At 40.2% G+C, this 12399-nt stretch overlaps 1 protein-coding gene across 1 annotated transcript in view; it reads right to left on the reverse strand.

Moving 5' to 3' along the window:
• Positions 1 to 788: 788 nt before the first annotated feature.
• Positions 789 to 12399, reverse strand: part of LOC124134985 (sodium-dependent serotonin transporter-like) — a 55083-nt gene continuing 43472 nt past the window's right edge. Inside the window, exons 9-13 of the mRNA XM_046500123.2 lie at positions 12195 to 12323; positions 9861 to 9960; positions 9331 to 9431; positions 8899 to 9066; positions 789 to 6271 (exon numbers count right to left, since the gene is read on the reverse strand). Of these exons, the coding sequence (XP_046356079.1) occupies positions 6197 to 6271; positions 8899 to 9066; positions 9331 to 9431; positions 9861 to 9960; positions 12195 to 12323 (573 nt within the window). The 3' untranslated portion in view covers positions 789 to 6196. The remainder of the gene's footprint in view (positions 6272 to 8898; positions 9067 to 9330; positions 9432 to 9860; positions 9961 to 12194; positions 12324 to 12399) is intronic.

Genomic DNA, 12399 nt, shown 5'->3' on the forward strand with positions numbered 1-12399 from the left:
TGTGATCATTATGTAGACCTCGTTCGAATGATCTCTAACAGTTAAATTTCCGTCTAAATCACATGTACGTCTCACACCAGAAGCAGCCTGAACTCAAGGTCGTATTTCACTTAACGTGTTCATTGAGCCGATGTGTGCCTCTGCGTGATCAGTGTACATGTATATGCATACTTACCTTATCACTGCCGTCATCACATTGTATATTTATAGCTATCACGTTCGATGTATTGTTTGAGGAACATGATAAGTCTTTTATAGACACCACGTAGGAGTGCTCACTCACCCTTACAAAAGTGTACCACGCAAAGCAACTCATAGTGCGTTGATCATGACGTTACACATACGTCCTTAAAAACTTTCAACGTTTCGATACCTGCTGGATGTTCATGAAAATATGTGCCAAACAGAAAATAAAACACTGATAGTTAATTTGTATTGCTGAACTCTATTTAATGCAGGACGTTATAAACTTGTGTAAATATAGGGAATTATTACAAATACATAGTTTTAACCTCTAACACAGTTTAGGTAACTAATTAATTAATTAATTAACTCCAACTGATTTGATCTTGACGTTATCGTTGCTTTCGATATTCATTTTGTATATTTCGTTTAGTTTTGTTGCATTTTGTATACACATGTCAAGTTTGATTTTATCATTTAATATTATTGAAAGTAACGAGTCAAATGAATAAATGACCTTGAACATATCATTCCTTTTACTGAAATAATAGTATCAATCTCTCTATGCATGTGTGACGAAATAGAACAAGGCGATAACGAACAGCTGTTTTCTTAACAACTTTTATTATTCTAACAGTATCACAGTTTCTAGGATATACAAACAGTTTCTGTTGCTTGGTTACATTGTTGTCATAGTAACTAAACTAACACTCATCTACTTTCTCTCTAACATGTATTCCCTATCACATTCCACAACATACAGTTTATTTCATTCAGTGTACAACACTACAAGTAAAGTGCTGTGTACACCCTATATATGAACCAGTGTGTTTACAAAAGAGTATGAAAGCTTAACTAACAAATAACACAAAGCGTAACTCCCGAACCACGTAATATGTTCTTTTTCTAAATGTGCGTATTATTTATAGTGCGGTAGACACATTCATAATACACTATCTCTTCTAGATATAAATCACACTGAAGAAATCTGCAGTTTACACAATAAAAAGGGTAATATGTATCCGTGCTTGCATTAGAAGAAGGAGATTATTCTCTTGTGCGACTGACAGAACATAACTCAAACATTTTACACGTGAAATAGTTCAACACCAAGCAAATCTAAGACGAAACAGAGGAAACCATTAATAATACAGACGTATTGATGGTAAATATTTGATCAGCTCGATACATATATTGCACTAATTAATATGTATGTGAAGAAGTATTGATTTCACAATTCGTTTAATAGTCTCGTCAAGTTGCAATATTCCTCGAAGCTAGCGACTGTATTGTTTTCTTGGCAGATGAAATGTATATTTTGTACATTATAAATGTACACGCGACAGTCTCTTATATCATTAACAAGCAGTTTTATTAAACAAATCGGTACAATTGTTGTATATATTCCGTATGCCTTTCTGTTGTATTTCTTATCATCTCTAAACACAATATATAGATGAATTAAACAAGAGTATATTCAAACTATTGTCAAAAATATTTGACAATAACCATTATGAAGAACCGAACGAAATCAGTGTGTGATGACTGTTTGGTAAGCTGGAGACGTTAAAGGACAAGCTGTTTGCTGTCGCTACCCCTACACATAAATCTTAAACGATAGTCCATTGAGAACAACATATGAAATACTTGACTAGTTACATCACGGCGTGTCAGCTCAACATGGACAGAAAGCCCAAAGTGATGCAGGTTCTAAACGTTTCCCACTTTTGTAAAGACCACGAGTACGACTATGGTGCTGACAAATTAATAGTTATAATAATGGATCATACAAATCTAGGATTCGAACCCACTTAGACGACTGGGGTCGCTTCAAAACATATACACAGAAGACACAGTCGTCATATGGTCTTTGTATATTAACAAATTCTGACAATGATTATTGCAAACTAAGTGTGCTCAGAACACAAGACATTTTTGTGCAATTTATTAATTACTGACACGAAATTAGAATAAATTTAGCAAATATCATCAGTTCATTTGAACAATTTTCTTACAAATGTAAGATTTATATATGCCTATATATATATATTTATAAACTATGAAACTAACACAAAATTATCAGTATATTATATCAATCAACAGTTCAGTTTAACAATTGTCCAACAAATAGAAGATATATTTATAATTATTTTGTCATATATTAATATTCCTTCAGTAATATAATAAGATGTAGTTCAGCAGCAATATATAGCCAACTGTGTGTCTGATCCTATTTGCACGTCAACGGTCTGCTGAGTGGACATAAGTCAAGAACGTTCAATGAAGCATTATGTCCTACACAGTGGGAATAAAAGTCTAGAAGATCTAAGGCACGTAACAAAACTCTACATGTATGTAAATACAGTTCATCACATGCGTAAGCTTCATCACAATATTAATCAACAACAAGGTATATATGTTTACAAAGTCCCCGTTTTTCTCACTCGTATAAAATTCAACAGACATCATCAACCACAAACACACTCAACATCATATACAAACATCAACGTCATGAACAAACTTCAACTTTATGAAACATCAACAATGAACGTCATCACGTCTGTATCTCGTCTCTGAAAGTTATCCATCCAAGGTATTGACCAGTCTGGATTTTAATACTTTAAATCATTTTTTTTCGATATTGCATTTCAAAATGTTTACTTATTCAAAATTGATAATATAAAGGTCAGCTTTTCTTGTGTCTATGAATTGCCAAAGGATATAAAAAACATAAACTATCATGATTATAGTGCTTCTTAAACGACATAGTAATCACAGTTTATGCATCATTTCCTTCATTATGAATAGATGCTAGGAGTAAACCGAGTATCATAGTTTTTTGTTACAGATGGAAAGAAACAGAATTATTTAGTGTTGACAGTCTTTGCTTAATGTACATCGTCAATAGTCAGGAGTTTGTATACTCTAGGTTAATTTATCCTCGGAGATTACTTATAGCCGCTTTGTGGCGTAGTTGTGTCCTGTGTCAAATTGAAGAAGGCAAATGAAATGAGGGCTTGCAAAAGTCACGGAATTTATATTAGCCATGCCTCATGTATGAACTTCCTGGAACCTGGTGCCGGGTATTGAAGCGACGTGTGGAGTAGCTGGCCTAAAGGCTACGACACGTTTTGCACGAGACATATCGCCGATGTAATCTGAGCGCTCATTGGTCGGAGCACTCGCTGGCTTCCCTCCCGCTTGAACAATTCGTTGGTCAAAAATAGCAACCACACGACAAAGCTGTCCTTTTCACGGGTTATTGATGACAGTAATGTATACAAATCTATGAAGCATTGACGATGTTCAATGTATAGTAGCATTTATTTTTTACTCTAGTGTTTATCCTTCTTCCCACTCCACCGACAAGATACGCGTGTTATTTACAATGTATTGCTAGTATACGTCTGTTTACTACTTGTTTACACAGTTCCTAACATATATACATACGCACATTTACATAAATATTCCGGACATAATTTCGTCACGCAACTATCACTAGTAAGGATCTACATCTAAGGAAATCAGAAATTTCATTTAAGGAACCTACTTTCAAATATATATGGGGGTGAGAGGGTGGGGGTTGTTAGAGATAGGGTACTTTTCGGTCATTACTTAAAACATGCAATTCTATTTTTTCTGAAAGGAGGAGTTTACCTATTCCGCGTGACCCTCAATAATAAACAGTGACAATCATCGTGCCAGTTTGTTTTATCAACACCACGAAAGAAAATAAATTACTATACAAAAGGTGAAACTGCCAAGCCGACGAGACCAAGGTTACTGACACAACTCATATGGCAGTATTTCTAAGACCCTTTTTGAAACAATAACAACAAAAAATGCATTTTTGATCATTATCCTCTTCCATCGACCAGTATTTATCACCATAAGCCCCGTTCATCAATATACAAAACCATGTGGCCTGACAATAAGAATTGTACACGTGAAGTAACAGCATAGTACTACCAGGCATGACCGATGTGCTGTTACTTGCACTTAATACTCAATACTTAATATATACACAATACTTTATTCAAGAATGGGTGATGCAGACCCTACGATATTGAAACCCATATACGTTGTTCATGTGTTGTTTCATTAACCAAGGTCAATTTTGATTCAGTTCAGCAACATACTCCTTTGAGAATTATACAATGTGAAAGAAAAGGATTTCACCCAAACATTTAAACAGTGCCATGTCAAAACAAAATCTTTGTCATAAGAACACTAGCAATATAAACACGTCAACCCTTCAATTTAACACATCGCTTGTGTAATGATATCTAAGTTGGAGCTGTAAAACAAAACACATGCAACGTTATTAAATCTCACATGACAGCCCAGTTCTCAAGGAACTTTGGTCAGATAACGGTTCCAGCTCATTCCTGTTACCATGTTGACATGTCCTGTTTTGACTGGACTCGGGTACATCGTGAGATTGAATCGGAAACACACTGGATCCGGGGTATTCATAGAAAACACGTCGGATCCTGGGTATAAATAGTAAACACGGTGGATCCAGATTCTAATTTGAATACATCGTGGATCTGGTATGTTTGTTTGTAAACACGGTGTTCCGGGATATTTGTAAGTAAACAATCAGTGATTTTAAAAGGAAACACGGTGGCTCCGGAATTTTAGTAGGAAACACGGGGGGTCCAGGATAGTAGAAGGAAACACAGTGGATCCGATATTTTAATAGGAAACACGGTGGATCTGATATTTTAAAAGGAACCACGGTGGTCCAGGATATTAGTAGGAATAAGGGAGGCTCCGGGATATTGGTAGGAAGACGGGGGCTCCGGGATATTGGTAAGAAACACGGTGGATCCGATATTTTAGAAGGAAACACGGTGGTCCAGGATATTAGTAGGAATAAGGGAGGCTCCGGGATATTGGTAGGAAAACGGGGGCTCCGGGATATTGGTAGGAAACACGGTGGATCCGATATTTTAGAAGGAAACACGGTGGTCCAGGATATTAGTAGGAATAAGGGAGGCTCCGGGATATTGGTAGGAAGACGGGGGCTCCGGGATATTGGTAAGCAACACGGTCGATCCGATATTTTAGAAGGAAACACGGTGGTCCAGAATATTAGTAGGAATAAAGGGGGCTCCGGGATATTGGTATGAAACACGATGGATCCGATATTTTAGAAGGAAACATTGTGGAACTGATATTTTAGTAGGAAATACGGCGGATCCGGGGTAAATAATCGGAAACACGATGGATCATAGATAGAGAACGCAAGCAGTGGATTGGGGTTATTTCTTGGAAGCAGTGTTGATGAAGCGTTTATTCAGAATCACGGCTGATCTGCAGAATCAATCAAGATCCCTCGTCCTCACTCAAGTCACCATGGCTTGGCAATTAATCAAAATCACGAAATAAAATTTATGTCCGAGGTGTTGTTTGGAATTATAAAGATCGGCGGTATAAATGTGAAGCTACAGGACATTTGGATCATCTTGGATCCCGGGAATAAATACTTGGATCAACGAAAGACCCCAGTGGAAGATGCTTGGACCACCAGAGGTACGAATACCTCCGTGCCTGCGTAACACTCTACACTTCAGCTACTACACACAATTTGCTTATAAAACAGTGTACAAAATATTACAAATACAGAGGTTATTTGTACAAAATTACTCACATTTGTACAGTATACTACAGTATATCATTCAATATACTTACAGAGCGACACAGTGTCTCTAACACACATTTTATACATTCTCCATTTCTACTTGACTACAAACACTATCATGCGCGTAGGTTTTTTATACACAACCTGACAACCTTTCGAATGAGGGTTTGTCGGGAAAAGTCCTTGGCATCGTTGCCATAATAAAGGAACAATTATATGTCTTTCTATCCCCTGATGGTGTTTTCAGACACAATTGAACCTTTAACAAAACCGGTGTATATCAGATGCATGGTAGCGTACAAATATGACGTCTTCACATTGTGGTATTATGACGTCATCACACAATGTGCACTATGACATCATTACTCAAAGGTACACAGGGATTCCAGCTTCACTCAGGTGTTTTGGAGATTCCATTGGCCAGATCATTTGCTTGACCCTCTGAAAAGGAGAAAATACTTTTCTTAATGGGTAAGATGTAAATTGCAAGTGATTACATGACATTTGATTTTGCTAGCCAAGCTAAAACAAGGGCTGGTCGGCTTGGAGTCAGTTTAGTGTGTCTCTGTGAGGTATTCATGTTAAACTGCGGCATGGTATCTCTGTTGGCTAGCACCATAAAATAAGCATCACCCGGACTAGTAAAAGCAGCCACACACACACGCAAACGTCGCTATGTAAGTACAATAACCTTGGACGCGACGTTAAACTCAAAAGCTGTGTACATGATTTTACGAGCCGAATGTGCTTGTGCATCACGAAACAGACGCACATACATCCGTCAAATCCTGTACACATCGCCATTGATACATGTAACAAATTATCATTGAAGTTACCTTGAATTATTTCGGTGAAATATATTTGTGAGACAATTTGATAAATGACTGTTTCAGTGTTCTCAGGATAGTGCGAATTGTGACGTGACACTATATGACGTCATGATATCCTTCAGCCATAGCACATAACAAGGCGGCGACCGTCCTGCAGATAGCTGGAGGTTCTTTTAGTAGTGATAGCATTGTGTACATTGATTTGTTCCCCATTTGTGGTTTCGTTGCCGTGGTTTCCTTCCTTTGCTCCTTTGGTGTTTCGACTGATAACACCGTCTCATGTGTCGCCAAAGATATTTTCACGTGGTGATATAGAGTCATTAAGTTAGCTAGCCGAGAAGATCCGGGGTAGAGTAGGTCTTCAGCAACCCATGCTTGCCGTAAAAGGCGACTATGCTTGCCGTAAGAGGCGACTAGGGGATCGGATGGTCAGGCTCGCTGACTTGGTTGATGCATGTCATCGTATCCAATGTCAATCACTGGATTGTCTGGTCCAGACTTGATTATTTAACGACCGCCGTTATATAGCTGGAATATTGCTGAGTGAGGCGTTAAAGAACACATAACAAACGAAACAGTTATATAAGCGCCGTTATACGTGAATAAAAAATAAAGTCAAAAGAATGTGTTCCCCTTTAGGTGGTCAAGCCACTGCCATTACACTCTACCGAACCTTCAGGTGATAAAGCCACCGACATTGCACTCTACCGAACCTTCAGGTGGTCAAGCCACTGACATTACACTCTACCGAACCGTCAGGTGGTCAAGCAACTGACATAACTCTCTACCGAACCTTCAGGTGATTAAGCCACTGACATTAATTACGCTCTACCGAACCTTCAGGTGGTCAAGCCACTGACATTACGCTCTACCGAACCTTCAGGTGGTCAAGCCACTGACATTGCACTCTACCGAACCGTCAGGTGGTCAAGCCACTGACATTACACTCTACCGAACCGTCAGGTGGTCAAGCCACTGACATTGCACTCTACCGAACCTTCAGGTGGTCAAGCCACTGACATTGCACTCTATCGAACCTTCAGGTGGTCAAGCCACTGACATTGCACTCTACCGAACCTTCAGGTGGTCAAGCCACTGACATTGCACTCTACCGAACCTTCAGGTGGTCAAGCCACTGACATTACACTCTACCGAACCGTCAGGTGGTCAAGCCACTGACATTACACTCTACCGAACTTTCAGGTGGTCAAGCCACTGACATTGCACTCTACCGAACTTTCAGGTGGTCAAGCCACTGACATTGCACTCTACCGAACTTTCAGGTGGTCAAGCCACTGACATTACGCTCTACCGAACCTTCAGGTGATCACAGAACGATCACACAGGTTTTATTCTTTCAATCGTTTGTGCATGTTGGAATCTGTACATGATCAAGGACATCGTATGGTTCCAATTTGTGAAAAAGACCGATGTTTCGAATATAAAGTGTCAAAATATAAGCAAAACCAATGACCCAATATGAAAACAAAACCATGGAATTGTAATAATCTACCTATCTATCTAGATTTTCCATAGTCAAGAGAGTCGAGGACTTCTTGATGTTTCAACGCTTTAAATAAGCCTTTCCTTGTTTATGGGCGATAGACTTCTTCAGACTGAAATTAAGTCCCAGAATTAGAATAATCTTTTTTTTACTGAAATATTTAGTATATATCTACAAAATTAAAAATATCCAAATGGATCCCAGAAGAATGCTTAATTATTCAGATCTGAGGCAATTAAGACATGCCAAAACATTCTAGACTTGAGTTTGATTCATTATTTAATTTATTCTCTAGAGTCTGGAAAACAGACTGGACTGGACTCTACACATGGTGTTTCAAGTTCAGAACATCCACTTGATAAAAAAAACAAGTATGTAACTCTTATTCCTATGACGACTTTCGATAGCTTTCACAAGCAGTATAAACATTTTGCTCATTTTCTTAGGCTAACAAAATCGGTCAAAAACGTCATTACCATACCCCGTTTGTCAAAATGTTAAGAATCACTGCTTCAATCTACATGGAGCAAAATATCGTTTTCTCTTGCCCCAGGTTGTCCTACTATTCGAGTCCATTCGGCTCCATTCGGCTAATTCCGTTACTGACATGACAATTATGTCAGTTGATCGGTCATCCGAGTTCGTGGCACATGGGACGTAACTCTGTCGATCCTACATAACACCACAGACCAGCCGGTGGCGAGAAGCCGATATTTTACGGGCGCTTTACTCACCTCTGAGAATGTGCCTGTTGTAGTGACGGCGTGTATAATGAAGTATATCAATATACAAGCGATGGATGAAGATACAATCAGCCAGCCAACGGTTAAAGACCAATAGGGGTAGGTGTAGGTTCCGTAGGAGGGTTGAGGGGCGTTATACAGCGACATGATAAACAGGCACTAGAAAGGGAAAGAAGAACACATGTGTTTTGCTAGAAGAAAAATAAACATACGTTTTGTGACAATACTAATACGCATTTGGACACGCACGCAAGACGCACATATAATCATTAAAACTTAAGTTCACTGTACGTGATTTAACATGTTTTAGCAAAGGTAAATCTTTTGATGGTCGAAAATTATACTCTCTTCACTATTCACCAAAAACGCACACGCAAACGCACATGCACACGCACACGCACACGCACACGCACACGCACGTACCAGTAAGAATACAGGGCTGATAAAGGTCCATGTAATCCGCCAAAAGGGCCCAGGTGGAGCTCCAAGCATAGCCTCAATGTCTTGACTGAACCGCTTCGTACCTGTCACACAAACGTGTATTAGTTAAAGAGTGAGTTAGGTTTGACGCTTCCAGCAATATAATCACGGAGGCGGACATCAGACGTGGGCCTTACACATTGTACCCATACGCATGCTGGGAAACAAAGCCGAGCCTGCAGCGTGACGAGCGAACGCTTTAATCATATATCCGGCTACCCCACTGTCAATCGGTGACACAACCCATTGTGAGTGAGTGGGGTTAACGTTAACATCGATTTGAACAATATTTGACTTATGTCAGTTTCATGAGGGTGGAAAGGCCAACGTGATGTATAATGTATTTTTGTGACAATTCTTTTCGAAAATGGGCAATGTTTATTTAATTATTTATATTTTAAGGCATCTTTAAAATATTCATGTTTGGGGCCTGGTGAATCTGTCCTGAACTCGGAAAATGTATATTAGCTGACCGTATATCCAGGAGACGGCAGCCGCTTCGAGGAAAACGACAAGCAGGATCGAGATTGGAGCTCCGTATGTGTCGAACAACTGGATGACGTAGATCCCTCCCTGGAAATGAGTGAAAAATATTTCAATATTTGCTAAACAAAAGAAATCCCACTGCACCATAGTTTCAATAATATTGTGAGATAAATAATGAGTTTGGTTTAACGCCGCTTTTAATTGTATTAAAGTTAAATCACGGGGTGTCAGTTGGTGAGGGAGGAACGCCCGAAGGGATGCAGGTCTTCCACATTTATCATTGTGGTGAATGTCACGTACACATGTATGAAGCTGCTCAAAATCGGTAGGAATTTGGGATTCGAACCCATGATCTCAGGAGTCTGTCTGTCCAAAGGGACGCAACTAGGCACAGCGAACCTGGGCGTCTATAATACCCCCTTCACATACACGGATTTTTCTTAAGAGTCCTTACGGATCGCCAACTCGTAGTCAATCGCAAGCATCCGTAAATAACTCGCTGGTATCCGTAAATAACTCGTCACTACTTGCAACAACTCGCAGACACGCTTAAGGATCCGTGGAAGGAGAGGGAAATTAAATAACACGTAACAATCCGTAAGTATCGTAAACCGCTCGCAACAACACGTAACCATCCGTAAACCGCTCGCAAGAATCCGTAAATGACTCGTAACATTTTTTTTTGACGATTTGTTACGTTAGTTTAGGATTTGTTTACGGATTATTTACGGATTATTACGAGTGCTTACGTGTTGTTTACGATTTCATTTGAGTCGTGTTACGATGGCTTTACGGATTGTTACGAGTTATTACGAGTTATTACGAGCACTTTACGTGTAGTTGCGAGTTCTTTACGAATAGATACGTATACTTTACGTAGTCTTACGTATTGTTTACGATTTGGGAAAAGGTATAAAAGCTGCAAAACCGAAAACTTCATTTTCAGTTGTTATTAAGAAGTCATAGAAGTAACATTTCTGCTGACTACTCTACAATATCTACAAGCATGGCTCCAAAGAAAAAGGCAGTCAACAAGAAGTCTCCTTCTCTTCGAAAATCTCCGCGAAAGAAGAGGACACGCTCGTAATAATCCGTAATAAACCGTAAATAGCTCGTAATAACTCGTAACAGCTCTTAAATCGGTCATTAAAGTGGCGAAATCGTAGGGATCTGTGAATTTGTGCGATCCGTAAGGACTCGTAAGAAAAATCCGTGTATGTGAAGGGGGCATAAGTAATTGGCCACCGTTTCCTCTTATCAAATGAGTGTGGTCGTCAACAATAGTGAATGAGTGAAGTGAGTAATGGCGGTGACAAGCTGAAGATGGTGACGAGTGATGACGGGAAGGTTCGGACTTACGTATGTGGTGGTGACAAGCTGAAGATGGGGATGAGTGATGACGGTGTTGATGAGTGGTGACGGGAAGGTTCAGTCTTACGTATGTTGTGGTGACCATCTGGAGATGGGGATGAGGGATGACGGTGTTGATGAGTGGTGACGGGGAAAGTTAAGACTTACGTATGTTGTGGTGACAAGCTGAAGATGGAGATGAGTGATGACGGGGTTGATGAGTGGTGACGGGAAGGTTCTGACTTACGTATGTGGTAGTGACAAGCTGAAGATGGAGATGAGTGATAACGGTGTTGATGAGTGGTGACGGGAAGGTTCAGACTTACGTATGTGGTGGTGACCATCTGGAGATGGGGATGAGGGATGACGGTGTTGATGAGTGATGACGGGGTTGATGAGTGCTGACGTGAAGGTTCTGACTTACGTATGTGGTAGTGACAAGCTGAAGATGGGGATGAGTGATAACGGTGTTGATGAGTGGTGACGGGAAGGTTCAGACTTACGTATGTGGTAGTGACAAGCTGAAGATAGATGTGATGACGGTGTTGAGAGTGGTGACGGGAAGGTTCAGACTTACGTATGTGGTAGTGACAAGCTGAAGATGGAGATGAGTGATGACGGTGTTGAGAGTGGTGACGTGAAGGTTCAGACTTACGTATGTGGTAGTGACAAGCTGAAGATGGAGATGAGTGATGACGGTGTTGATGAGTGCTCACGGGAAGATTCAGACTTACGTATGTGGTGGTGACAAGCTGAAGATGGAGATGAGTGATGACGGTGTTGATGAGTGCTGACGTGAAGGTTCAGACTTACGTATGTGGTAGTGACAAGCTGAAGATGGGGATGAGTGATGACGGTGTTGATGAGTGCTCACGGGAAGATTCAGACTTACGTATGTGGTGGTGACAAGCTGAAGATGGAGATGAGTGATGACGGTGTTGATGAGTGGTGACGGGAAGGTTCAGACTTACGTATGTTGTGGTGACAAGCCCTCCGAGGAAGCAGAAGAAGATGAGGCCCGCCACGAACAACTCCCGTCTCTTCCTCAACGCCGGCCATTCGTCCAGGATACCCGTGATGATGGCTTCCAGGCCCCCAAACTACAAATACACATGTTCTGAGACACCATGACACACAAGACGGACATAGACACAACGTCAACATCTCGTTTGTCGG

This window comes from Haliotis rufescens, unplaced genomic scaffold, assembly GCF_023055435.1.
Source record: "Haliotis rufescens isolate VD_foot unplaced genomic scaffold, xgHalRufe1.0.p SCAF_15, whole genome shotgun sequence".
NCBI lineage: Eukaryota > Metazoa > Mollusca > Gastropoda > Lepetellida > Haliotidae > Haliotis > Haliotis rufescens.